Source organism: Tympanuchus pallidicinctus, unplaced genomic scaffold (genome assembly GCF_026119805.1).
Source record: "Tympanuchus pallidicinctus isolate F22 unplaced genomic scaffold, pur_lepc_1.0 scaffold13, whole genome shotgun sequence".
Lineage (NCBI taxonomy): Eukaryota > Metazoa > Chordata > Aves > Galliformes > Phasianidae > Tympanuchus > Tympanuchus pallidicinctus.
Window position 1 is genome coordinate 17,316,134 of NW_026294648.1, and position 27,245 is coordinate 17,343,378.

Consider the following 27,245-nt stretch of genomic DNA (forward strand, 5'->3'; position numbering starts at 1 on the left):
CGTCCCCACGTCATGCCACGCTCTGTCACCAGCCCATGCCACATGGCCAACCCACAGCAGGGATGCTCAGAGCAGGAGGATGCCGAGCCCCATCCCTGCAGGTCTCCCAGCCAAATCCCTGCTGCCGGTTGGGGTAGCTGAGCCGGGAGGACTTTGATGTGCCACTCCAGTGGCTGCTACAGCTGCTGGGCACAGCGGGATGGCACTGGGCGGCAGCTTCACAGGCACAGCACGGCTCTGCCTTGTTCTCATCCCCATGTTACACAACACAGGTGGATGGGAGGGCAGGGAGAGCCAGGCGGCGGCGGCGGCTGCAGAGCTGCTGCATGGCTGGAGCCCTGCGAGATTAATTGGGTTAATTGGGAGGAAGCCGGCAGCCGGCGCGCCGGCGGGTCCTGTGTGCTGGTGTGGGGTCAGCATGGGGATGGAGGTGCTGTGGGGACACTCCGAGATGCTCTGGGGACGCTCATGAGGAGCACTCGAGCGGTACCTGTGCTGCTGGGAAGTTGTTAGGATCTCCTAATGATGGGAGCTTCCCGGGATGCAACCCACGCTGCTTGCATCCCACCGATGCGCTGCTGCAAAACGAGCACCCGTGGTGTCAGAAGACAGGATGGCAGCCCCGGTTCTCTGCACGCTTTGTGCAGTCCAAAGGTCTCCTCTGGAGAATGAGTAACCCAGCCCAGCAGCACGCACTGCACTGCAGTGGGGTTTGGGGGTCGGGTGCCTTTTGGGGTGGCTCTGGCTGGAGCGTGGTGAAGGAGAGGAGCTGCCTCCTGCGCTCCTGCACACCTCGGCCAAGTCCTCCCAGGCGCCTGCCTTTCCCACACTGATTTTCCCAGGGATTAACGCTGCTTCTAATGATCAATTAAACCAAATTGGCCGGGTCCCACAGGCCCCTAAATCCTGGCTAATCCCTGGCACTCGCATCGCTCATTCATTACGCCACGGTCCCCGGGGTGGAAGCGTCTGCACAGAGCCCCCACCGGAGCCCTGTGTGTCCCCTGGGTCACCCGTCTGGACCTCAGGTCCTTGTTTGTCATCGAGCAATTTGCTCCGGTGTTGTTTGCCTTTCTGTGCATCTTCCTATCTGCTCAGGAATGAGGAAGTCGGCTTTCCTGGGCAGGTTTACAGCTCACGGCCCCTTATCTCCCCAAATAGAGCCCATTAACTCGGGCAGCGTTCAGGCAATCACGTCTCCCTGCACTTTTCTCCTCCTTCTGCTGTAAGCCGTGCCCTTGCTCAGCATCCTTCCCTCCTCGTCTGTAATGCCAGCCCTCCCTCAGCCCTTGCTGGTTTAAACCACGGAAGAGGATTTTGCACGGAGCAGCCATTGGGGTGGCTTGTAGCCCCCCAGAGGTCCCTGGGGTTGCCTTGGAGGCTCACTGTGAGCACTCAGGGCTTGCCAGGGGATTTCATCCCCATCTCTATCCCATTCCCATTCTAGCCCATCCCCTCTTCATCACTGTCCCATGCCAACACCCATCCCATCCCATCCTATCCCCTTTCCCATCCCTGTTGCAACCACCTGCCAAACCCACCACCCTCATCTCCATCCCATCACCTTCTCCACCCTCACCCCCAATCCCAATCCCGAGCCACATCCCCTCCCTGTCCTCATTCCCTCCCCCAAACCCCTTCCATCCCATTCCCATCCCTTCCCCCACCCCACACCCCAGATGTGGGGCTGCCCGCGCCGTGCCTTGTGGTTGGGGCACAGTTGCCATGGGCCGTGCCAGCATCTCCCCACGCTGGGAAAACCCCGCTCAGCCCAGCAGCAGCTTCTGTTATTTTTACATTTTCAACAAATCGACCGTTTCTTAGAGACTTCCTGACGCAACACCTTCACCCTTTGCTGCCCGGGCTGCAGCAATCCCATAGATCCCCAGCATGGGGAGGGGGGTGACATGCGTGGCTGTCCCTAGGAAGGAAGAGTCCTTCGTCACAGCCCACACTGCAAGGCGAGGGGACATCGATCTTGGAGGAGCGGGTGATGGGGGGGGGGGGGGAGGCCCTGCCAGCCACAGGGAGGGGTTTGTGGCTGCTCTGCCCGTGCCATTGGCTGTCCCAGTGTCACACCATGCTGCCAGTGCTCTGCCCATGATGGGGAGGGGGGGAAAGGGATGGGAGGGAGGCGTAGCTGGGAAAGTGGTTTTGGGGTGCGTGGGCTGAGCGGGATGGGGGGGGTCAGGCACTGCCCACTCACCCAGCCGCCCCTTGCAAGAGGGTGGGGGACAGAGGTGGGGTGTGGTGACACTGAGCACCGTGCCCCATCCCCACATCCCAAATTCACTCCTGTATACAGGGACGGCCCAGCATAGATATGCACACAGCAGGGGGAAAACTTGCACAAGTGTGTGCACCTGCAGGGCTGTGGCACTGCCCAGAGTAGGGTCCCAGCCCTGGGATGGCGTGGGGAGCAGGGAGAGGACGGACACCTCATCAGCGTTCCGTGCTCCGTGGCTCTGTGTTTTGGTGTTTACCAGCGTTTCCTTGGCACCAACTGTCCCCAGCCCCGCTGTGACTCATGGCAGATTGGCTTTGCACCGCCCTCACCGCAGTGAGTGAGGCCTGAAGCCACGGCAAAAGGCGGCAGGATGCGGTCGGCACGGCACAAACCCCACGGCACACCCCCAGAGGAAGGTGCTGCACCCACCCCGCTATGCTGCATCCATCTCAAACCCCATCCCTGCCGGCCGCAGGGCAACCCCAGGGATGTCCACATCCATCACAGCTCTGTCTCCCACGCTGTGTTTCAGGATGGTCCAGTCTTGCGCTCAGTGCTACAAGGCATCAACAGTGGAGGAGAGCAGCCCCCTGCATGACCCTCCAGCACATCCCTGCACACATGGGGACACTGAGACCTGCAGGCTCCGCTCACCTTCCCCTCCATAGGATGCAGAGTGCTGCTCTCATCTCCAAAATCCCACAGGAGCCCATCCAGGGGTCTGACCCAAAGGAGCAGCACCACGAAACCCCAAGGCTTGGCAGCACCTGGGGAACAGCAGCCCCATCCCACCCCCAGTCTCAGCCCATATTGCCCCATCCCCCCGTCGGCCCCCTCCCCATCTGCAGACACAGCCGGGCGCAGGTGCTTCTATAAAAAAGTAGACTTTATTGCAATTTCTACCTAAAAATGTACACAACCACGTCACCGCTCCAACCGTCCGACGTCTGCAGGGACGTCCCATCACTCAGGGGGGGGGCGGGGGGACGCAGCACCCATCGCTGCCATCCCCCATTCCGGGGCCGTTTTGGGGCCTCTGGCCACCCAGTTCCCCCAGTTCCACCCTGGTGCCATTCCAGTCTCCTTTCAAATCCTGCCCAGAAGGGCACAGCCGGCCCGCAGCATCCAGCGGGCACCGCATAGACACAGCTACAGAAACACCTCAACTCTAGTCAAACAAGGTTGGGTTGGTTTTCTTTTTGGTTGTCGTTCTTCTCTTTCTTTCCTTGTAATCCCCACGCCGACGTGCGTGCAACCGAAACAGCTGCTCAAGTCCAGGTTTGGGTTGCTCCCCCCACCCCCCACAACGCTGGGGCTCGGCGCGCTCCTTCCAGCCGCATCCCCATGCTCAGCACTACGGGGTCTCGGCGAGCTCTGCCCCACACAGCGCAGGGAGGGCAGACAGGTGGGGGTCAGCCACCGGCATCTCCCGGAGGGACGAGCATCCCGGCACCGGGTTCCGGCAGTCCTCTGAGCCAAGGCAGAAAAACTTGGCTTATTTTGGTATCGTTTGCAGGAGATGAAGTAGAAAGAGTTCCGTGGCTCTGCCCACCCCAAGGACAGAGCCACTTTACACCGCAGAGCCCCCCGAGTGCTGGGCCGGGGGGGCAGGCTCCGGGCTCTGCTCCTGGGGCTGCAGCACCTCGGATGGGAGCCGTGACTGGAACTTCTCCAGCTGCTCGGGGCTGGCCAGGGTCTTCAGGAGGCTGTTCTCACGCTCCAGCTGCGAGTTCTTCTCCAGCAGTTCCTTAATCTGCTCCTTGAGCACCTCCACCTCCTCCCGCACCGCGTACATCAGGTGGTTTTTCACCAGGTCCTGCGTTGGGGGGGAAGGATGGGGTCCGTTGGTGGGATGCTTCATGGAGCTGCCCCATCTCCCTGCACCCTGCCGCCCCCCACCCCCAAGGCACCCCCTTCCATCACCCTCACTGATCCATCACCTCCCTCCTCGGGGTGCAGAGGCAGCCTGCAATTCCCCATCACCCACAGGGCCTCGCTCAGTCCCCAAGACCCCCGAAGGGTCCCACCCCCCCCCATTCCCCCTTCATCCCCCCCTGTTTCTCTGCGCACTGCGGCGCAGACGGAGCCAATGAGCACTGCCAGCTGCAGGCAGACAAAGGAGCCGCTCTGCCCAGCAACAGGCTGGGGAGCAGGGGGACCCCTATGCTGGGCACGGCACCTCCCGGGAGCAGGGCCTCCCCCCCCCACAATGCCCTAAAGATAACAGAAGGCTGCGGCTCACCATTGCCTGCTCGATCTTGTTGTCAATGGCCACCACGCTGGCTCCGGAGGCACTGCAATAAAGCAGGGAAGGTGCACGTTAGCAGCAAGTCCCCGAGGTCCGTGCAGTGGGGCGCGTCCCCCGACCCCTCCATCAACAGTGCAGCAAGCAGAGAGCCCCCCCTGCATGGGGGGCAACGAATGAAGCTCATCTCTTAATGGGATGGAACACAGAAAGCGCCGTTCCCATAGGGAGCAACGCACTGCGCTCCCCACTTCACGGGGTCAATGCTCCACGCTGCCCCGTTTCGGAGGAGCAATAAATACCGGGATGGGAGCCCAGGGGCTGCCCCTACCTGTTGTCCAGCTTCACGGAGACCACGTCCCCCCCGAGCAAAGAGGAGAAGAAGGAGATGGAGAAGTTGTGCAGCTGATAGACAGCCACCTCCATGGGGGAGTGGTACACGCCGGTGCTCATGGCTGCGCGGATCGTTGCGGGCAGCTGCGGGTCCGGAGCGCACTGCGGGGCCCGGCTCACGCCCTGGCTTATATGGGCGGCGGGCGGGGACACGGGAGTGGGGTGGGGGCCGCCCCCAGCGCCGCAGCGCCGCTCCCGGTAATGCTGAGCGCTGCCCGCTAATTGCCCGCTAATTGCAAGGGCTCCTCCGTGCGCCCAGCGCTCCTCCCCTGATCCGTGCTGCGCCCCCGAACGTGGGGCGCTGAAGGGTTTGGGGTGCGGAGAGAAGGGTGGGCCCCGAGTTTGGGGTGGCTGTGGGGTGTGGGGCTCAGTGTGGGGTAGGGAGAAAGGGTGTGCGGAGGGAAAGGGGTGTGCGAACCCAAGGGAAGTGCAGAAAGGGGGCACCGATTGGAAGAGCGTGCAAAAAGAGATGCGCAAAATAAGAAGGGGGGTGCAGAGGGGGAAAGGGCGCACGAAACGAAACAAACGAAAGGTGCGCAAAGTGAAAAAGCGGGGAGCAAAGCGAAACGGAGAGCGAAACGAAACCCAGAGAGCGCAAAAACAACCGCGTCCTCGGGCGAGGAACCGAGATCGGCTCGGAACAAAACAACGAGAGGGGAAAAAAAAAAAAAAGGAAAAAAAAAAAGCACAACAGAAACGGGAGCGAACAACAACCCGAGGGCAAAACAACCCCCGGGCGCAAAACAACCCGCGGCCGCCCCGCCTCCTCCCCCCCCCCCCTTCCGCCCTTGCGTAACCCCGCCGTGCTGCTGGGGAGGGGGGGGAGGGCAGCCCCCTCCCGTGGTCGGGTTCGGGGCTGCAGGGCTGCCGGACCCCCCTCCCTCCCCCGGCTCTCCATGGGGTCCTGGGGGGCGCAGAGGGTGCAAGCGTCGAGCAGCACCGTGTGCGTGCTGCATGTAGGGCACCCTAAAGCCGTAGGGGGGGAGGGGGGTTGTTGCTACCCTAAAGCTGTGGGTGGCGATGATCCCCCCCCCCCCTCGCCTACCCTGCTGGGCTAGCATTGCCCCCTTGCCTTGCTCCCTATCCCCACCCGGAGCTTATCGCTGCCCTCTGGACCCAGCAGGACTTTGTCCCGTTGCTGGGTGCTCTGTGGAATACCCCTCCAAAAAAACCCCACTGATATTTGGGGTTGGTGCCATGGCCGTGCCCTCTGAGCAGGGAGTGGTGCAGCCAAACCCCACCTGGGTCTTCTGGGGGTGGGATGGGCGAGCAGTTTGCCCACTCACCCACGGAGGGAGCACCCACGGGGATCCCTTTCTCCCGGTCCAGAGGTGGCACGTTGCCCTGTGCCGGCCCCATCCTGACCGCCGCGGAACCCCTGGACCCCCAGAGCCCCACTCACCAGTCCCTCCTCCTGAAGAGGCTCGGGGAGTACGGCGGGGGTGCAGCCATGCCCCTCTGTGTCCCCTCTGTGTCCCCTCTGTGTCCCCTCTGCACCCCGCAGCTCTCCAAGGGCACAGCCAGGGCACTGGCCGCATCCCGGGGCCGCAGGGAGGGGACATGGGCACGGGGTAGGGACGCCGGGGGGGTGACCTCAGCCACGCTCAATTGTCCCTTTCAGAGCCCGGAGTGTCACCCGGGGCAGCGGGCGGGTGAAAGGCGCTCTGTGTGTGCAGGGTGACAGCCCTGAGATGCCACCAGGCGGGCAGGATGCGCTCAGCGGCACCGCGCCGGGGTCCCCAGCAGCAGGAGCCCACCCAGCCCGGTGTACAGAGCACCGAAGGAAGTGTGCACACAGCTTTGTGCCTCCCAAGCTGCAGCGCGTGGGGAATCTCAGGGCAGCTCCACGCAAAGCCCTGCACCTGCTTGCTGTGTTGTGGGGCGCACACACGCCGGGCTGCAGCTTGCAACCCATGCACGCCCCGCACACACCCCCACGGCGTGCACACGTGTGCATTCCCACACACCTTGGCACTCTGCATGCACACACCTGCACGCACGCCCTGCAAGCACACGTGTGCCCACGGATGCATCTTGCAGGCACGTTGCACGGCGAGCGCCACTCACAGCAGTCCCGGAGCCCTTGGGCTGCTCCGTGCCCCTTCTGGCCCTCCTGCTCTCTCCCAAGGCCTCGGCTCAATGGGAGGAAGGCCCTGCAGAGGGTCGGAGCCGTGGGAAACGCTCGCTGCCGGCCTTGGGGAGGCCGCCGAGTGCTGCAGGAGCCGTGCCAAGCAGACCTCCAGCTCCAGGCGCACAGCAAAGCTTGCACGCACGCAGAGAGGAGCCCCCTGGCCCAACCCCCCAGCCCCACACCATGTCCCCGTCCCCAGGACTTTGGGGCTCACACAGCCCTCCGCCCATCACGTGGCACCCAGCACAACCCCTATAGGCGTGCACGCTCCACAGGCGGCTCCTCCAAACCCCAAACCCCGGGCGCCCCACAGCAACGGGGCCTCAGCGCTTCGCGCCAGGGGGGAACCCCAACACCCCAGTGCCACACCCAGGGGTGCCCCCCTCGCCTTGGGGAGGCCGTGCTGGGTGCAGGAGGGGGGGGGGGGGGGGCTGGCAGGCTCCCCGCTCCAGCTGTAGGGCGGCCTGCTTCCTCTGATAAAGGGACTTGGCCGTACTCCCAGTTCCCGGCTCGCTGGCGTGTGAGCGCGCAGCCCCGCTGACAGCCGCGATTTTCCTTTTTCTTTCCAACTTTGTCACCGGGACCCCGTCCCACACCCCGCCCCGCTGCGCCCTGCTAGCATCGGTTTGGGGGATGCAGGGATGGAGAGCACGTGGATGGGAGGCGTGCGGGAGCGGCCGGCTCGCTAATTGGAGAGCAGCTCGTTAGGATAAGGAGAAGATACGGGTTGGGAAGCAGCGCGTGGGCACCCTATGCAGCGACACCCCACAACCCAGGAAACACAGCATCCTTCCCAATCCAGGCTTGGCATCTCTGACAGGACCCAAAAGCGGACAGACGGACGGATGAAGCACAGGTCAGGGGCTGAGCCCCGAGGTCAGGCTGGGTCAGGTGATTTGGGGCTGGTTATTAATACCCCACCTGGCCTTTGGGAAGCACGCCGGGCATTTGGAATGGGACACAGAGCTGCAGCCTCCCCCCCTCTGCTCCCTCTCCTTCCCCCCCTCCCCTCCCCCAGTGACATTTCAGAACAATAACAACACTGAGGGCACGGGGCCGTGCGGGGCGTGCAGCTGTCACCCTGCTGCTGTGCCCCATGGGTCCGGGCACCGCTGTGCCAGCGCCTGGGGATGGCCTCAGGAGGTGCCTGAAACCCAGTGCTACACCTCCATCCAAACTCTAATTCTCAGCCCAATCCCAACCCTAAAGCCAACCCTAAAACTAACCCCAACCCTAACACCAACTCCTAACCCGAGCCCTAAACCAGCCCTAACTCCAACCCTAAGACCAATCCCCACACTGACCCTAACCCCAGCCACAGACCTGACCTTAACCCCAACTCTCATCCTAACCCCGGCCCTGAACCACAGCCCTAACTCCAACCCTCATCCCGATCCCAACTGTAATTGTAAACCTAATTCCAACCCTCACCATAAATCTAACCTTAATCCCAACCCTCACCTGAACCCTTACACCCATTCCTAACATTAAACCCCAGCCCCATCCCTCTCCCTTTCCCTCACCCTACTCCTCACTCTGCCCTGAGCTGCTGCCCCATAGGACTGAGGTTGGGCTGCCAGCCCCACAGGAGCTGCCTGCTTGGTATTGAGAGTCGATGACCTCTGGGGTCTTCTCCACCCCAAGCGCCTCCATGATTCCACAGGACCTCTTTCAGGATTCTGCATCACACCCCAAAACCGGTGCTGGGGGGCCCCTGCCTGGCCCCCCCCAACCCCCCCACCCCCCCAGGTCTAAATACAACCTCAGTCAGAGGGTGACAAACTCCTGTCCCCATGCCAGCAGCCCAGATAAATATAGCTTGCTGCTCATCGGCGGGGCACGGCCACGGGGCGAGCGCAGCCCTCCTGCTCCCCTGCCCCACAACCAGTGGGGCCGTGATGCTCAGAGCCCACTGACCCCTTTTTTGGGGGGCTCCCACGCAGTTCAGCCCCGGCTCGCAGCCCCACGCCCACCCGCTGTCCCTGCTCAAAGGCCTCTTGTCACTGCAGCCCACGCGCTGCAGGAATGCGTTCTGCAGGGCCACCCCTCTGGGTTCTGCACGGCAGGGACTGGGATGAGCAGCACTGTGCCATAGATGCCACCTCCTGCCCTCTGAGAGGGGTTGGGATTAGCATTGGGGTCGAGGTTAGGGTTAGGGGTAAGTTTGGGGTTAGTCTTAGGGTTGGGGTTAGGGCTGGAGTTGGTCTCAGGGTGGGGTTTAGTGCTAAGGTGAGGGGTTAGCATTGTTAGGGGGTTGAGTTTAGGGTTAGGAGTTGGGATTGGTTTTAGCCTTGGGAGTTCCTATGGCAAGAGCACGGAGCATCCGTCCTGCATCCCTGCAGAGAGCTGGGGGGGAAACCCCCCAAACCAGGCTGGGGGTGCCCAGGGTGGACTTTGTGAGTCCCCCCCATTGTGAGCCTGTCCCCACTGAACACGGACCCATCATCCAAACTGCCTCCTCCTGCAGGTGTCCATGGGCCACCGTGGCCACCAAGTGCAGAGCCAGCAGAGCCATACCCCCACGGGATGCAGTGCCATACCCCCACAGGATGCAGTGCCATACCCCCATAGGATGCAGTGCCATACCCCCACAGGATGCAGTGCCATACCCCCATGGGCTGCAGTGCCATACTCCCACGGGATGCAGTGCCATACCCCCACGGGATGCAGTGCCATACCCCCATGGGATGCAGTGCCATACCCCCACGGGCTGCGTTATCGGGGTGTTCCCTGGCACCACAGCCCTCACCCCATCCACTATCGCCTCCCGCCTCACCTGACGCATTTCCCCAGGAGGAGAAAGTTCAGGTTGGAGCAAAACAACAGCGGCTGCAGGTGTGGGCATTGTGGGGAGGGACGCAGGAGGAGGGGGCAGATTGGGGAGGCGTGGGGCACCGAGCCCAAAGCGGACACACCGTAACCACGGGCACCGCTTTCGTGGGTGCACAGCTTCGGTCTCCAGCACGCATGGGGGGACATTGTCACCTCCCTCCCCCGTGTCCCCTCCCTCCCTCCCTCCCTGCATCACACTACGCACGCAGGGAACCCTCGGCGTCTCTCCCCCATTTCCCCCCACGGGGCGTGCAGAGGGTGCTCTGGCGGGCAGCCCGGCTCCTCCTCTCCTACCTGAGCGTCTGCCCGGCGTTATGCAAGGGCTGCGGGAGCCGTGGGGAGAGGTCATGCAGGTGCCACGTGCGGGGCCATGTGCCCTCATGCAGCGCTATTTTGGGGACACCGACGGGAGCGCCCGATGGGGGCTGCGCGGGGGATGGGGAACGGCTCCAGAGAGGGGCTCCCCACGTCCCACCGACCCGTAGGGGGCTGCAGGTGGCACCACCCCAAGTGACAGCCGTCCGTGTCCCCGACCCTCCGGGCACGGCGGGGACGAGCGCGGGATCCGGGGAGCGCGGCACGCAGCCGGCAGCGGAGCGCGGCCCCGCAGCAGCGGGCACCCACCTGTGGAAGAGCAGCAGGATGGAGAGCAGCGTCTGGTCGATGTTCCTGTTGCAGATGCCCTGGTTGAGGAGGTAGCAGGGGTCCCGCACGACGGGCTCCAGCGAGTCCTGGCGCATGATGGAGCTCAGCTTGGCGGCGTTCAGGTTCTCGCCCTCCAGCTGCTCCCGCAGCTGCCGGAAGCCGCTGGCGGTGGGGCTGCCCGGGTTGTTGTTCTCTCCCCCCCCGGCCCCCACCAGGTCCAGGCAGCAGTTGCAGCAATCCAACCCCACGGGCGAGCGGCACTGCTCGCCGGCCGACGAGGACATCCCGGGGCCGAGCGCCGCGCGCAGCCGCCCGGCCCCGCTCCTCCCGGCTCCGCTCCGGTTCCGCTCCCGCTTCGGCGAACGGCGGCCCCGAGCGCCCGGCCCCGCTCCCCGCCCCGCACCGCCGCCCCACCCCGGGGAGCCCGCCCCGCCGGCACCCGCTGCGGGCAGCCCGGCACCGCCCCATGGCAGCGCCCGGAGCTGCGGAGCTCCCTCCGAGGGGCCGGCTGGCACCGAGCCCGCAGTCCCGATGGCTCCCGCCGCTGGCTCAGCCCCGGGGGTACCGGCACCCCCCCCGTCATCCGCCCGGCGCCCACCGCCCCTGCGGCGCACGCTGCCGGTCCCAGCCCTGCCACGCCGCCCCGCTGCACCCGCTGCACTCATTGCTCCATTGGCACCCGATTCCAACGGGCACACGCTGCCCTACTGGCGCCCAATGCTCTGCTGGCACCCAGTGCCCCACTGAGCACCTACTGCCCCACTGAGCACCTACTGCCCCACTGAGCACCTACTGCCCCATTGGTGCTCACTGCTCTGTTGGCACTCAGTGCCCCATAGGCACCCGCTGCCCTGCTGGTACCGAGGTCCCACTCTGTGCCTCCTGGGATGGCCGTGACATCAACCCCCCTGGGTGTCCCGTTGGTGCCCCACTGAGCACCTGTTACCCATAGGCACCCCAAGGCTTCACTGGGACCCAAAGCCACACTCTGTGCCCCCTGGGGTGGCTGTGACATCGCCCCCAAAGCTCAGGGCAAAGCCCAGGAGCATTTTGGGAAAGAGAAGCTCCCAGAAGGGCAGAGCACCCTGGGGCTGTAGGGTTGGGCAAGGGGAAACGGGCAGAGGGAGGAAAGGTGATTTTGGAGCATGGCAGGAGCATCTGCAAGGGCAGCGAGCTGTGAGCTGCAAGGAACCAATGGGAAATGTCCCAGTAGTGGCTGTGGTTAGTGTGGGATGCTCAGTGCTGGGAGAGGGAATGGGGAGTGGGCAGGAGGGGGAGGCAGTGAGAGGCAATCCTACATGCAGGGGGTGGTGAGCAGAGATAAAGGCAGAGAACGTGGGTCAAAACCCAGCTGGCACCCAGCGCCCAGCACCTGGCACCCGGAGCAGGGTGGTACAGAATGGGTGCTCCTGGGGGAAGGCAGAAACGCTCCATCAGCTCTCCTGGTTCCCTTTTTGGAGAGGAGGAAGAGGTTTCACGTGAGGATGAAGCACTCTCCACCCCACAAGGACCCGTGGCATCAGGCTGCCGAGGGCATCTGTCACACAGCTCTGCTCTGGGGCCTTGTGCTGCCCCACAAGTGGCCGTGGGTGCCCGGTGGGGGGGTGGGAGGGGGGTGATGGAGGCTGCTGCCATCCCGTGGGCACAGCGGGGTAGGGCACAGCACTGACACCCGCCAGACACCATGTGCCACCTGTCCCCGAGGGTGCCAGCTGCTGTCCCCGTGTCGGGGCTGTGATGTGAGGCTAAGAATACCCGGTGCTGTCACAGCTGTGACATTTCCCGGTGCCGCCCCCTCTCCAACCCGCCGGGCACGGTGCATCTGCTGCCCGATGTCACTGCAGGGAGAGGGGACAGTGGGCTGCGAGGACGCGTGTGGCACAGTGGGACACAGGGGTGGCAGCCCCTGTTGCCACGTCCCTGCTGTCATCAGGGCGCCCCGTGCTTGCGGCTCCTGCAGGACATCAGTGCGGGTACCACAGCTCTGACCCCAGTGTCCCCAAGATCTGGAGCCAAGTGCCAAGGGACACGGACTGTGCACAGGGACGGGGCTTCCCTGAGCCGCTCGGTGTGGGGCAGCGTGTGGGGCAGCAACGCCGGCGCTCAGCCCTTTGCATGGGCCCCAGGCTCCCCTTTTTACTCCCCCCCCATCGCAGAGCGCTGACCCCCAAGCTGTGTTTCCCCATGGCTGCCCCACAGCGGGTGGCTCTGGGGACGGCCGCTCGCTGCCAGCCCCACAGCTGCCACTTGCATAACGGTGAGTCACACCGCATGCTGCGCGTGCCTTCCGCGCTGTGCAACGCTCCAGCAAACAAATCCCTCCGAGTGCCCGGCGGGGCCCTGCTGCGGGATGGGGGATGGATTCCTTGGGGTGTGCCACGGGCTGCTCGTCAAGTCCACGGGTTGCAATTAGAAACGCTTTGTGCCGTCGTGCTAATTGCTTTTCTCCGAGATGGAGAGGAGGTGGCGACTCGCCCTGCAGGGGTTGCTCCTCTTCCCGAGCTCAAAATGATTCAAAATGATCAGCTTTCTTATTTTTTTTTTCCTGGCCTTCGTTCCCAGTCCCTGTGCACAGTGCCACCCTCCCGCCTGCTGTAGGAATGTCACCACGTCCCTTCCCTGGGTTGCAGGAACCCAACAGGGTGTGTGGGATGTGCCGGAGGATGTGCTGGTGTGGGGCATCAAAGGGGCAGGATGTGGGGCAGGGCGTGGTACACTGTGGGATGTGGGGAAGATGGGGTGATGGAAGTGACGGAGGGGATGGAATGATGGAGGGGCATGGTGGGGACGCAGGGTGGGACATGGTGGAGAAATGATGTGGGTGGGGTGCAGGAGGGGACGTGGTGGAGGCAGTGGGGATGGAAAGGATGGAGGGGACATGGGGGGGATGGGAATGATGGAAGGGACATGGGGAGCATGGTGCAGGGGACACGATGGGGACATGGTGGTTGAAGGAGGTTGGTGGCCCTGCCTGTGGCACGGGGGGTTGGAACTCGATAATCCTTGGGGTCCCTTTCAACCCAAGCCATTCTATGTTATGATTCTATGGTGGGGATGGGATGATGGAGGAGATGTTATGGGGCCGCAGGAGGGGACATGGTGAGTCATAGTGGGGATGGGGTGATGCAGGGGACATGATGGGGATGGGGATGCGTGGGGCAGGGTGCATGATTAAAGCTGGGGACACAGTGGGGACACATTGGGGCTGCACCTCCCAGGCCCCCAGCACAGCACAGCAGGCGGTGGGGACACACGGTGGCACTTCCCCTCCTCATCCTCTGCTCTCCGTGGGGCTCCTCCGCGCCACACACAGCTCAGGCAGTCGCAGTGGGTGCCCGAAGCATCACTGCGGTGGCATTTGGGAGAAAACCCACACGGCCAGCAGGAGGTGCGCGTGTCCCCCCGGGTTCTGCCTGCTGCAGCTCCATCCCCGCAAAGCCCCTGCGGTGGGGGTGGCTCCTTCCCCTTCCTATCGGAAGCTGGATGTATCGAGAAGGCAGAAAGGCACCGCCGTGGTGGTGGCTCCTAATTCCGCCTCTAATTCGCACCGGTGCCGCTCCGCCCGGCTGTGTGCTGCTCTCACCGCGCCCCCCCCGACGCGCTCAGTTCAGTGACCGCAGAGATCAGGGCTTTATTAAGACGTACGAAGTCGCATTACGCTCAATTGAGTGCGGAAACTCGTTTAATTGGGCCGAACGCTCGCCCGGTCGGTGCCAAAACCAACGTGCAGAGCGCCGGCTTCGCTGAGATTCGCCACGGCCCTTGCGGGCGGCCGGGACAGCCGCGTGCACGCGCACCCTGCGCGGCACCGCCGCGTGCACAGCCACGTGCACCTCTTGCACACCCACCCGCAGGAGCCACGCCCGTGCTCCCTCGCGGGCTCCCGTGCACGCGCAGTGCGCGCACACACACAGATGCAGACACGGGCGCGCTCACAGCCCCCCCCAGCTGCATGCACGTGTGCGCGCCCACACCTACGCGCGCGCACTGCCACACCTGTGCCTGCAGCAGCCGCTGGGTGGCAGCAGGGCCCCGGCGCCGCGGCGCTTCGCTGGGACGGAAAGATTGGTGAGCATCCGGCAGCCCGGAGCGGAGCGGGCAGGGAGCGCGCAGAGCTGCTCGGCACGGCGCTGGGATGCGGTGGGAATAGGAAAAGCGCCCCAGAGAAGTTTACGGATGAGACAGAAGCCGGGGACGGTTGTGGGTTTGGCGTAATGGCGATGAACTTGCTGCTGCGTCGTGCGGACCGAACGGCGCCCTTCGGGTCTCGGCGCGCGGCTGCAGAGCCGTTGTTGGGTTTAAAGCCCCCGTGCTCAGCGTGGCCGTGGGGCTGGGAGGTGGCGCTGCACGCTGTGTGCTCCACGTGTCCGCCCCGAAGCCGCCGAGAAAGGAGGAGGGTGGGAGGCCGTGGGATGGGAGGCGCTTGGATGCATTGCTGAGCCCCCCGCGGGGCTCTCTGGGGACACCTCCGGTGCCACACGGGGACATCGCAGAGCTGGGGACGCGGTGGCAGCTCCCTGTGCCCCAACCCCTCCAGCTTGGTTCCAGGGCGGCTTTTAATTAAATCTTCATGAAACACCCATTTGAGATGCTTAATTTCAAGTGAGAGCTAATTAATTTTATGGGCCTTGGCCGCGTCTGTGTTATTCCTGAACTGGTGCCCAGGATGGGGCGGTCAGAACGCAGTGCTGACACTCAGGAGCTGCTGGATGCTTGTGTCTGGGAATGCTGCAGGTCAGCGTGTGGGGCTCCCCTGGGCCCCCCAGCATCGCTCCCCACCTTGGGATGCTCAGTTTGGGGTCGGACGGTGGCAGTGCAAGGCTGGGATCCCACACCTGTTGCACCCATGCCAAAGCACTGGGTCCATTCCACGCTCCTGTCCCTATTCCTCAGGTGTTTGCCCCCAGGTGGACCTTGCCACCCCATTTTGAAGCAGAACGGTGGCCAAATCTTTGCTTTTCAATGATGGCATTTGGAGCTGGGGCAGCTTGGCTGTTCCTCTGTGTGGGCCACGCAACACCAATGTTCACCACCCAAAGGGACGCAGCCAAGCACGGGGTTGGAGCCATGGCTGCTCCTGGTGGGACAGGACCCCAATGGGTGGCACTGCTTTGGCTGGAGCAGCCCCAGGTTCCTTCTCCAGAGCCCAGCAGACCTACGGGCTCCTGCTGCACTGCTGCCCATAAAGGGCTTGGTATTAAACCCTGACTGAAAACATGAATCACCTCTCTAATTAAACAGAGCTGCTCTGTGCCAGGAAATCTCTCCCTGTCAGGATATTTGTTTTCAAAGGGGAATAAATCTCGGGCAAAGCTGAAGATTGGCTCCCAGACCCTTTATCGCGGAGCGGCGGCGATTAATCCTGCGCACCCCGGCACCGGGGACGGAATAAAATTAATAATAAATATGTATTTATAAGCTGCAGCGAGGCTGGAAGTGCCCAAACGCCCCCAAGAGCAGCGTTATCGTGCTGTAACCAAGCTTGCTTTGGCTTGCACCCCACAGCTGTTGCAGGATCAGCTCTCCCTGGGTGCGCTGTACCCACAGGGGCGCCCACACCCTGTGCATCCCATAGCAGCTCTCCTGGCTTTGCTTGGGGGGGGGGGGGGGGGGGAATGTGAGGAATACTGCAGCATTCCAATTAACTGCAAGTGCGAGGGCTGCGTGCATGAATCTTTAATTAGCTCCATCCCTCATGAATATGCACGGTATGCAAATGGCGGAGGGAAGGAGCCGGGAGTGGAGCTGGGGTGTGAAGGCAGAGCTGGAGCCGGCAGCCCCCGTATGGGGGACCCTATGGGAGCAGGGCTGAAGGAGCCAATGGGCCTCAGCTCGTCCCACTGATCCCAGCTCTGCTCAGGTCGGGTGGCCTCTCTCTCTCGGTTGCCTCTCCTTTCATTATTTTTGACAGCTCATCTCATTTGTACGCAGTTTCCCAGCGCTGAACCACACCGGGTTCGTTTGCCTCGCGCTCTGCTGTGAGAACAGTAATTGCACTGCAGTCCCTATTGAAGGACCTCCAAACAAGCCCAGAGCGACAGCTTTCCCGGGGGGTTTTGGACAAGTTTCTCCAGGCATCATCATTTGTGTCTGAGGACGTTATCTCTGCATCTCTCTCCGCCTGTCGGCGCTGACAGGGCACCCTCAGATCCGGGCGCGGGAGCTGAAGCCTGATGCTGTCATTCCCCACCTGACATTTGCTGCTCCTCTCATCCCAGCTAACTGCTCCCCACCATCACCACGGCTGGGGGCCTTCCCTGCGGGCAGGCAGATGCCTTGCTTTGCCCTGCTCACACGTTCCGTGGACAGAAGGAGATATTTGGTGCCTCGGTGCACGGCACGTCTCCATATCTCATTTCAGCTTGAGGCAGAGAGGTGCTGTGAGATGCTGCTCTTGCTCCAGCACCTCCTGGAGCGCAGCTCTCCTGCAAGACTGGAGTGAGCAGGTCTTGCTGACACGTGGGCTCCATCCTAGAACCACCCGTGGGGCACGAGGGCAGCCCAATCAGCAAGGCAAAGCACACCTGGAGCCTCTGTGTTCCCAGTTAGCTGCTACAGCTGGGGTCTGAGAGATGACCTCGTCTGTATGACCGGCAACACCTGCCCAGCAGTAACCAGGACAGCCCAATACAGAGCACAAATGAGTAGCATGAAGTGGGAGTTACTGCTGCCCACCCCTGGGAGCAGATGCTGTTGGTTCTGAGGCTGCAGCTCAGCAGGTGGGATGGAACTCTGGGGTCACCCTTGTCCCTGGGAGTGGTGGGGTCACCTGGTGTTGCTCAGAACTGTGGGGATGTGGTGATGGGCATGGTGGGGTGTGCTGGGCTGTGAATCTGAGAAAGTTTTTCCACCTGGAATGATTCTATGGCTGATGGAGCTTGTCCAAGAGCTGGAGAGCTGTGTGCCATGGGGTGCAGCATGGTGAAGCTGCAGGGCTCCCCCTCCCACCCAGCACCATCCAAATGCACTACCTGCAGCCTCAGTATGTTTGCAGCGTGGATGGGAAATGAAAAGGGCACCCTTGACCCCCAGCAGCACTGTGCCATTCCGCAAATGTCTTCCAGACCTTTTGTTGAGGTCAGGGCTGAGTGCTGCAGCAGGGCAAGGTGGGCTGCGTGCAGAGAGATAGCGAGCACTGCGCTGTTTGCTGGGCAGCAGGGGGTGGAAGTGTCCCAGGGACAGATTTCAGCAGGCATTCCCTGCAGCATCCCCTCTGCTTCCTTACAGCTGGGATTGCCATGGCATTGTCCTGGGGTGGTCATGTTTTCATGTAGAGGAGAGGGGACAGCACCCAAAGCGCCCCTCAGCTGTCATACGCTCCGCACAGCTGTGGGTTTCTTGGAGCTGTGAGCCAGCTGGGTGCTTCCCATGGCAAACTGGGCAAACTGGGAAAGAGTCCCCACCATTCCCTTTTGCCCATGGGATTTTGCAAAGCTAAACAAAGTGGGGAGGGGGGTAACCAAGCTCTCCCATGGGTGCTGATGTGCCACATGTATGCATGGTGATGGGAGCTTTCCAGGCACTCAGGCTGAGGTTGGCACTACTTCCCCCTCCTGCTCCTTGCACTCACTGAGCTCTCAGGAGGGCTCAACACGTTTCCAATCTGCTAATGAGGACTTTTTCCCCTGCTGCAGTTCGAAACTCCATCCTTTTGCATTGCAGCTGCTGGCTGCCTGAGATGCTCCCCGAATTCAGACCTCATTCTGCACCCCACAAAAGCAGCAAAGTGCAAAGCCCTCATCTCACAGCGCTGTGGGGATTCATTGCAAGGATTGACACGCTGTGATGCAGAGCAAGCCTACCTTTCATGCTTAATTTTGTAGAGAAAAACGCACTGGCAGCACCAGGAAGGTGTTTAATTGCGCCCCGTGACTGCAAGTTTTATAACCCCAAATCGGGATGTAGTGTATTTAATTCAATTAAGTGCTATAAACCTCCCGTTATCCCCATCAGATGTTAACGAACCCTGGAACGCACAGCCTGCTTGATTTGCAGCTCCTGCAGCACCGAGCTGCCGTCATTTATACGTTTCTCAGCTGTTTCCAAACAGAACAGATTTTTATTACTCTTTGGCCACCTGCCCAGAATCGGTTACAATTTGGGGAGGGGGGGGGAATGAGAAGACAGAAATTCCTCTTTCTCTTCTTCTCCCCTTTGCCACAAAGGGATTCTGAAAGGTGTAGAAACTGAACCAAGCACCAAAGCAAACCAAACGGGGGTGAGCTGCTGGGGGGGGGGGGGCCTATGAACCGACACCATCGGTCTCCCCCAGGGGCGGCGGTGTTGCGTCCGAAGGCACCGGGAGCCGCGTGTCCCCCCCCCACCAGGGAGCAGCAGGGCTGGAGATGGGCAGGAGTGCTGCAGGAATACGGCAGGGGATGCAGCGAAGGACAAACCCTATAGAAAGCCGAGTGGCGTCCGGGACCTTGGAGAAATCTCCCGATCCTTAGTGCGGAGGAACGCGGCCCCGGTGAGCGGAGCGGCTGCGCAGGGAGAGCCGGCTGGGCTTCGGGGCTGTGCTGCTCCTCCAAAGCACAGCGCTTTGCTCGCACTGCCTGAAGACACCGCCGTCCTCATCGTCTAACGTGGTTATTTCCGGCTTTTTTTATTTTTTCCCTGGGTGATGTTTGGAGTCCAGCCTGCTCCATCTCCAGGCCGAGCGTTGTCACGCAATGCGTTGGCAGAGCAGAGCTGCCAGAGGAGGATCAGGGCTGGAGGGAGAAGATGCAAAAGTTGGAAGATGATTTCCTATGCGAGCTCTTTGCTTTCTTTTTGTTTTCAGCCTCCCCGAGGCTTTTCAGCTCGCAAATCTGTGTGCTCTGCTGGCAGCCGTGCTGACCGGCGCTGTCTCATCAATGCTGCACGTTGCACTGCATCCTGCTGACAGCAGTCGTCCCATTGCAGCCTACTTTGGGGACATCTCACCCACAGCAGCTGAGTGTGCTGGACGGGAACGTCGAGGACTGCTGGGAACAGATGGGTTTTGTCCTGAGGTCTGGGCTAGGAATAGTGCTGTGGAGTGAAATGCTTTGGCAGAGCTCAGTGAGGAGCACTGAGGGATGCGCTGAGCAGAAGAAGGAGCAGCAGGGAGCACAGCTCTGCTGACGCTCTGCCCTTCTCCCCACCTGCTGCTCCCAGGTCTTTCCACACTGTTACCGTGCAGCTTCCCAACCCCTGTGCCCCACTGTGCCATTTCTGTGTGCCCCGAGCAGAGCCCTCCTGTGGGCACCCTTCATCAAACAGAAGAGGTTTCAAAGTGCCACTCCTCTGTCCAAGGATGAAAGAGCCCCACTGCCTGCGCTCTCCCCAGCAATTAACTGCCAATCCACTCATGCTTTAGTGAGTTCTCATTAAAGGGCACATGGCTCAGTGCTGGGGGCTGGCTAGCAATGAGAGCATCCTGACACCACCCACACCACTGTCTGAAGGCACTTGGAAGGGACTTGTTGCCATTTGTCCTGCATGTCTCTCCCTAAGGAGACAGAGAATGGAGCAGTGCCCAAGAATGTACCATAGGAAACTGGCCTGTGGAGCAGGAGGCAGCCATGGCACCGTCCCCTCCATCTGTGGAAGGAGAAAGGAGAAATCAGCAGCATATCCTGCTGGCTGCAGAGCTTCCCAGCGGGGTTTTCTCCAAGCTGCCGAACGCATGGAGGTGTCACCAAGTGGGCAACGTGTGTGGCAGATGGTGGGAGCCCCGGGTCACAAGCTGTCATGGCTTCCCAAAGTGGGAAAAGAAAATACTTTTGCTTTTGCAAGCAGTTTCACACCTCGTGAAGGAAATCAGCAGGCGGGACAGGAGAGCAGGGCACGTCCACCTGGGAGCTGGTGGTTGTAATCCCAGCTCCGCTGATCAGCCCTGAAAATCTGCTAGCTCTGAAGGTAGCATTAAATCAGGGTGGTTCTGTTGTTTGTTTTTCTTTTTTTAAGAGAATAGAAAGGAACACACGATGTGCAAACCCAAAGCCATGCTGGTAGCACGGCTTCTGTTGATACCAAGATCCTTCGCACCCCTCCGTTCATGGATGCTCGGGGGCAGCGTGTGAGGCTCCCACCATCTTTTCCCTTTTTGCTCTGCAGAGATTTCACCCCCAAGATGCAGCTAAAGGGCATCAGCAGCATTTCCAGCAGCATTCCCAACAGCAACTGCAGCTGATGGGCATCCATTGCCACACGGCCAGCACGAGCCACCCGCGCCGCCTGCCCCACACGTCTCCCCATGGGCCCTTCTGGAGGCTGACTGCTATTTATGGCAGCCTCACAGACATGAGAACATTTGGGCTCTCTCCTCCACGCGAGCGAAACCCAAAGTTTTCTTTCAATCTCTGTGTGCAGAACGAATGCTGGCTCACCGCTCTATTTTTAGCTTCCCTGTAACGAGCGGCGAGAGGAGCAGCATGTTGATGAAGAGGGTTATTGCACAGCACTTCCCAGCATCTCCGTGCTTGGGGGGCTGCAGCTGCTGCTTTCCACCTCACCGCCGCCCCACCAGCTCAGGGCTGCCAAAGGGGAGCCACTGGGATCTGCTGGTGCCCAGCAGTGGGGCCTTTTGGGGCAGGGAGAGCCCAGCGTGGCAGGGCGTTGGTGGGTACGTTTGGTTTCTCTTTGGCCTTACAATCATAGAGTCCAACCCCAACCCGTCCTCGCTGTGCCCACTGATCGCCGTCCCTCAGTGCCACGATGTGTTTGCTGCTTTGACTTGGAGGATTGAGCCTGTGATATGAAATTCCTAATGGAAAAGTGAAGGGGAGCTCCGGGATGGGAAGGAAGCGCTCCATGCCATAGCGTTGGCAATTGTCCTGGGGGGACAAGACGAGGCCTGGATGCAAGGAAGGGCAGCGTTCTTTGTGATGTGCTGCAAGAGGAGGAATGAGCCTGACCCAGACACGTGAAATAAGGTGGTCCTTGGCAAAGCACTGCAGCAGGGGGGATTTTGCATTCCTCAGAAACCCGATTCACAAACAGATGCACGAGGACACAACGGCTTCAGCACAACCGAATCCAAGCTCCGGAGCCACCAAAGCCACCTTCTTTGTTCCACCTCCATCCAAGTCCTGACGCAATGGGTCCCAGTTGAACGCCTCGTCTCCCCGCTGCCGTGGGCTTGTGCCACACCACACAGCCAAGGTTGTGCTGAGTCCCACCGCCACTGGGGATGATGGCAGTGTGGCACACTGTGGGTTTCTCCTCCAATGCTCAGCTTTAGCCAAAGCCTAGACAAGTCTGCTGGGTGCTTTCCCTGTGCCCCAGGGCTGCCAGCGTGGCCCTGGCAGCAGGGAGGTCTCTGATCCCCGCATGTAGGACATGTTGGGACGGAGCCTGTCTGGCAGCTGTGGGGCTCCAGGTTCCTGGGCACGGCCTCATGTCCCCACCCTATAGTGGGAAACGTGGGCAGCCAGCAGTGAGCGCGCAGCGTGCAAAACATGAGCCAGGGAATAGCGGGGAAGCCAGGCCAAGAGCAGTGTGGGATGGGAGAGGAATTTGTGTTCCCACCCACAGCTCACAGCCTGCTGCAGCAGGGATGGCCTGGGTTTCTTGCACGGCTGATCCCAGGGCAGTGGGGCTTCATGGAGCTCCATGTCCTGTGCAGGGGGCAGAGGTCTGCCTGGTTTTCTCCTGGAAGATCATCACAAGGAGGCGAGAGCACCTTGCCTGGGGACAGGGGCAGGCAGAGGGCACGTTTCTATAGAACCATAGAATCACTGAATCAGTAAGGCTGGAAAGAGCACTGAGGTCATCCAGTCCAACTACCAACCCGCCCCACCAAGCCCATGGTCACCAGCATCTCCAGCAGCAAACCGGATGGCCACCAGTCCAATGGGGACCCATTTGAGAGGTGGGACACGCAGTGCATGCAACCAGGGCAGGGCAGGACGAGGAGGAAATGAGCAGCCCCAAAGTTTGTGCGCCCTTAGGGACCATCACCCAGCTGTCCCCAAGGCGTCCCTCAAGTCGGTGTGAAGATGTGGGGCTACGCTTGATCCTACTCAGGATCAGGGCTCAGGAAGGAGCATCCTGTGGGGGTCCTGCATCCCTCGGAGCTGTAACAGCTGGAAACCATTGGGATGGTTATCATGGGGACTCCTGGAGGAGCAGTGCTTCGGTGAAGCCATGCAGAGGTGCAGCTGAGGGCTTGCTGAGTGCACACCTGCCCACACAAGGCTGAGCTGGGCTGAGCTCCCCGAGGGCACTGCTGCCTTAATCTGGAGTGAAAAGGTCGAGGCTTGCTGGGCTCCATTTTTCACCCTGTCCTCTCCCGACCCACAGCAGTGCTCTGTAGAGAGAGAGAGAGAGAGGAAAACCTTTTGTAGAGCAAGAAGCCCCAGGAGCTCCCCATCCCCAATTGCCCCATAGAGCTCAGCCTGAGCTGCATCCGCCTGTCCAAATAATTCCACTTTCCCCTTTAAAACTTTTCATCATTTCTCCCCTCCTCGATGAGTTGATGTCAACCTTCCCCTTGCAGGCAGGTTTGGACTTTTCATAGAACCATAGAAAACAATTGTAGAATCCTTATTAGAGTTGGAAGGCATCTTTTCTTTCTAACCAGGCAAATCAATTAGCGCTCACGGGCGGTCACTAATAACCAGCACGCTCATGTTGCCCTCTGGCTGACCAGCTTGAGGTTGATGCTGGGCACCAGGCGGCATGTTTGAGAGCTGGAAGAATGAAGCACAGCCATGTGGTTGCTAACTGGGGGCAGTGCCAAGCGGGTGCTGGCAGCTGGAGGCACACAGTGTGCGCATCCATGGTGCACAGGGGTGGGATGTGAATGCAGCCATGTGGATGCAGCCATGAGGATGCAAAGCAGAAAGCAAGATGCTCCAGCACTGCGAAGTGTGAGCAGAAGAGCACTTCTCTGCTCCAATATGGCACCCATTGGAAATGGAGTTTGCAGGGAGTGCTCCAGCAGGCGCCTGCATGCCGGGTGCCAGCCCTGCTGCAGCACCCACAGGCTGCGCTAATTGGCACGGAAAGCACTGCTGATTGCTAATGGCTCCGGCTCACATTTCACCCTCGAGGAGCCCAAAGGTTTTTCTGGGTGGGGTGTTGGAGTGCTGTTGGTGTTGGCCTCGTTTGGTTCTCTTTTAGGTTGGGAATGAAGTTCCTGCAGACAGTGGTGGGATGGAGCTGGGCGGCTGAGCTGCTGTGTGCGCACAGAGCTGTTTGGGGCTTGGGTGCCTTTTGGGATGCAGCAGGGGCTGGCCGTGCAGCCAGCACCCTTGTGTCTCCCAGCAGCACGCAGCCAGCAGCAGCACTGCAGGGAAGGATGCCCCGACTCCAGATATTGCCGTGCAAAGGGAATTACGAGCTCTCAGCATCACTTCTTCCTCACTGTGTTTCCTCCCCATAAAGGGAGGATCCTTCCTCCTGCAGCCGCTCCTGCAGCACCCATCCGTGTTCCTGCAGCCATGGGGCTCCTCGGGGCGCTCCGGGATGCTGAGGATTTTGATGCCTTGAGATGTTAAAGCTCCTCTTTGGGCACTGATGGAAGCCAGAAGAAGCAGAGTGATGTGGTCCCACAGGCAGCGAAACTCCCGTGGGCTGTGGGATGAGGTCAGTTTCTGGGCCTGGGATGGGCTGGAGCAGCTCTGAGCTCACCCCACACCACGCTGTCCGGCTCCATGGAAGCTCCCCCAAAGCACTTTGGTTGGGGTTCATGGGATGCCTGCCTCACCCACCGGGTGCAGGGAAAGAAGATAAGGCTTCAAACCAGCTTTGATGCTGCAGATAGAGGGTGTGAGAAAGTCCTGCAAGCTCAATGCCACGCTGATGGGCAGCCACTGAGGCAGCACTGCCCACCCCAACAAGAGGAGGAGCCCCAAAAATCCCCTGTATGCATCGTCCCATGCAGGCTGGGCTCTCTGCCTCCACCAGTGCCACCATATGGGGTGGCTGTATGGGGACACAAGTGCCACCAGGCTCCTGGCAGCACTGGGCAGGGAGTGGGGAGGGCAATCTGCAGCACCCCGTTAGGATTTGCTTTCCCCACGTTTCCTGGAGAGCTGCAGCCCTGCCATGCAGTCGGTGGCACCCAGACAACCTGGGGTCACAGTAGAGCTGCAGAGAGAGCCGTTCTCTGTGCCATCAGCATGCCTGCACCGTGCTGTGCTCCTGCAGAACACGGAGCAAACCCACGTGTTGGGATCAGGGCAGCCCTGGAAAACACGCTTGAAAATCCTAATTGTGATCTCGGTATCCCTGTGCTCCTCTGACCCACTCAGCACCACATGATCCACGCTGCGAATCACCTGCATCACAAATAATTACAGCCCGGCGCTAATAAGCGAGCAAGAAACCCGTAATTATCCACAGAAGTTATTTGATGATTATTGTTTGATTTTAATTAAGGAAAAAAAAAAAAAAGAAAAAAAAGAAAGAAAGAAACACCCCAAACCCACAGGACCTCCATGGGTCTCACCATGGTGACTCGGGGTGGGGGGGATGAGAGGGGATGGGGCTGGACCCCAGAAGTGGGGCAGGGCTGCAGCACAGCCCATAGTGTAGGGGATGTGGGGCTGTTTCTTCTCAGCAGCTCAGAGCAGCTCAGATGTCCACTGCAGCCTTTCCACTGCCCTCTGCCCAGCGCTGGGATGCTGAAGGATGGTGATGTGGAGACCCACAGCATCTCTTGGGTGGAAGAGTTAATTACCCTTGTAATGAGCAGCATGTGCTCTGTGTTAGGGAGAGGAGAGGAGAGGAGAGGAGAGGAGAGGAGAGGAAAGGAAAGGAAAGGAAAGGAAAGGAAAGGAAAGGAAAGGAAAGGAAAGGAAAGGAAAGGAAAGGAAAGGAAAGGAAAGGAAAGGAAAGGAAAGGAAAGGAAAGGAAAGGAAAGGAAAGGAAAGGAAAGGAAAGGAAAGGAAAGGAAAGGAAAGGAAAGGAAAGGAAAGGAAAGGAAAGGAAAGGAAAGGAAAGGAAAGGAAAGGAAAACTGTTTTGAGGTCTGTAGGTGATGGGGGAGAAGTGCAGGTCTTCAGCACTCTGGGAGTGATGTGACTGATTTTATTCTAAGTCAGACTCAGGTCTTACTGAATGCGTGTGTGATTTGTTCCATTATTAACAGCTGGGTGTGCTTTACCTGCTGGTACCTGAGGTTGAAACCAGTGGGAGATGTGAGTAAATGCAAAAGGGCTGTTTGGAGTGAGCTGGGAAGGGTGGGAATGTTTCTGTAAGGTCAGGGTAGGTCTTGTGGGGCTGTTGTGGCTGCTGCAAGCCAGTTTCTCTTTTGCAAGGCGCACAGACTGCCCTGCAGCATCCGGAAAGGCAGCGTGGTGTGCTGCAGGAACACAGGGCTGGGGAGTGTGGGTGCAGTGAGAGGGGTCTGGAGGGCATTGCAGCCCTCCACCAGACGTAGCACCGTGTGCTGCTCCCTCAGGGGGGGCTGTAGGGTCCCAGCTGCTGCAGGCTCTCCAAAAGCTGCATCCTATACCAACAGAAGTGGGCATTTCCCTCCCCTGGAAGACAGCAGGATGGGGTTACACACAGGCACGAAGCTGTCAATGCAGCCCGTTGCCTCTCCTGTTAGAGCTGTGCACAGGGATGTATGCACACCTGCTTCGGATGCTGATGGTGAAAGGGAAGCGCATGGCTGAGCCACCAAACCCCAAAGAAGTGTTGGGCAACGGGTGCTGAGCCAGCACAGCCTGTTCTGGCTGTTCCACGGTTTGCTCAGCATGGGAAATTGGGATCAGGCTGTGAAATTCCAGAGCTCAACATGAGGTGGTGCAAAGCAGCCGCTTCCCATCCCCGAGCAGCAGCAAAGGAGGAGAGAGCGAAAACCAGCGAGGGTGAGGGAGGTGCTGGGGAGACCTGGAGAGCACGAAGCCATCGAAACACAAAAAGAAAAGGTGATGATATCCATGCAGGGGAATTCACCTGTCCTGCCTCACAGAGCTGTTTTGGAAGAGGGATTCATACGTTAAAAGGGTTTTTGTGTTTTTTCCACCGTAAGAACAGATGTCAGAGGGCGAGTCGTGCTTTAGAGCTCCGTCAGTTCCTTGCTGAGCTCCCCAGGCGTGCAGTGTGACCGAAGCATCTTCATTTCCCATTGGTGGGATGTGGATGTTGATGCACGCCAGGACCCCCAGCTCCCAACAACGCATTGGGTGTGAAAAGCAAAGAACCCCCTGACCCAAATGCACTGACATGGGAAGGGTGCTGCAAAACACCCAGACGTGGGGCAGCCGGAGGTGATGTCCTCACCCCTAAGGAACGTGACTCAGTGTGTTGACACGGAGCTGCCCTGCTTGCTCCACGCAGTGCCACTCGGTGCCTGCTGGCCCAGGGTCACCTCTGCCACCCGCAGCTCGGCGCAGGGCCCGGGTTGGGGTCGCTGCCGTTCCCATAGGAAACTGGGTTCGAGGGGGGCGAGCAGGGGGCTGCGATGGGACCGCTTGTTTACTGCACGGATATATGTAATAAAGGCTGATGTGGCTCGGCCGCAACCAGGAAAGCCATCCTCGTTGAGCGGTGCCGGAGGGGGATTTGAGATGAGGATGGGGCGCGCGGTGGTTCTGCAGCTGCGATCCCCCCCCAGCCTCCGTTTCCCAGCCCTACGGGAGCGCTCGGGCCCGGCCCGGCTCGGCCTCACCTGGAGCGGGCGGGGCGGTGGGGGGCGGTGGGACGGGCAGCACTTCGGTCCCGCCTCTCCCCCCCCCAACCCCCCCCGCCCCGCAGCTCCGCCGCCGCCCGCCCGCGCCGCCGCCGTCTCCCCCGCACCGCCGCCGCCTCCAAGATGCCCGGGCAGCGGTGGGGAGGCTGCCGCAGCCCGCTGGT

The 27,245-nt window shown here is 60.7% G+C and overlaps 2 protein-coding genes and 1 long non-coding RNA gene across 4 annotated transcripts in view; 2 read left to right on the forward strand and 1 right to left on the reverse strand.

Annotated features, from left to right (window-relative positions):
- Positions 1-3,095: 3,095 nt before the first annotated feature.
- TSC22D3 (TSC22 domain family member 3) lies at positions 3,096-10,826 on the reverse strand. 2 transcript variants are annotated; one of them, XM_052673225.1, is made up of 3 exons: positions 10,453-10,826; positions 4,470-4,521; positions 3,096-4,043 (listed from the first exon to the last, which is right to left on the reverse strand). In XM_052673225.1, the coding sequence occupies exons 1-3, from the start codon at positions 10,755-10,757 to the stop codon at positions 3,798-3,800; spliced, it is 603 nt and encodes a 200-aa protein (XP_052529185.1). In that variant the 5' UTR covers positions 10,758-10,826; the 3' UTR covers positions 3,096-3,797. The 2 variants fall into 2 exon arrangements, with proteins under 2 accessions (XP_052529185.1, XP_052529183.1); XM_052673223.1 differs by lacking the exon at positions 10,453-10,826 and adding an exon at positions 4,804-4,986.
- A 5,424-nt stretch (positions 10,827-16,250) lies between these two features.
- Positions 16,251-19,786, forward strand: LOC128076092 (uncharacterized). Its single transcript, XR_008204246.1, has 2 exons — positions 16,251-17,192; positions 18,136-19,786. It is a non-coding gene; the product is annotated as an uncharacterized LOC128076092 (long non-coding RNA).
- Positions 19,787-27,133: 7,347 nt separating this feature from the next.
- Positions 27,134-27,245, forward strand: part of MID2 (midline 2) — a 52,110-nt gene continuing 51,998 nt past the window's right edge. The window contains exon 1 of the mRNA XM_052673061.1: positions 27,134-27,243. The gene's annotated coding sequence lies outside the window, so the exon portion shown is untranslated. The remainder of the gene's footprint in view (positions 27,244-27,245) is intronic.

Bases quoted from the DNA above. Each gene is read 5' to 3' on its own strand.
- TSC22D3 (XM_052673225.1), bottom strand. From the start codon at position 10,757: ATGTCCTCGTCGGCCGGCGAGCAGTGCCGCTCGCCCGTGGGGTTGGAT. The intron at 4,522-10,452 runs GTGGGTGCCCGC...GCTTTATTGCAG, and splicing joins ATCCTGCTGCTCTTCCACAG to TGCCTCCGGAGCCAGCGTGG. The intron at 4,044-4,469 runs GTGAGCCGCAGC...CCCCCAACGCAG, and splicing joins ACAAGATCGAGCAGGCAATG to GACCTGGTGAAAAACCACCT.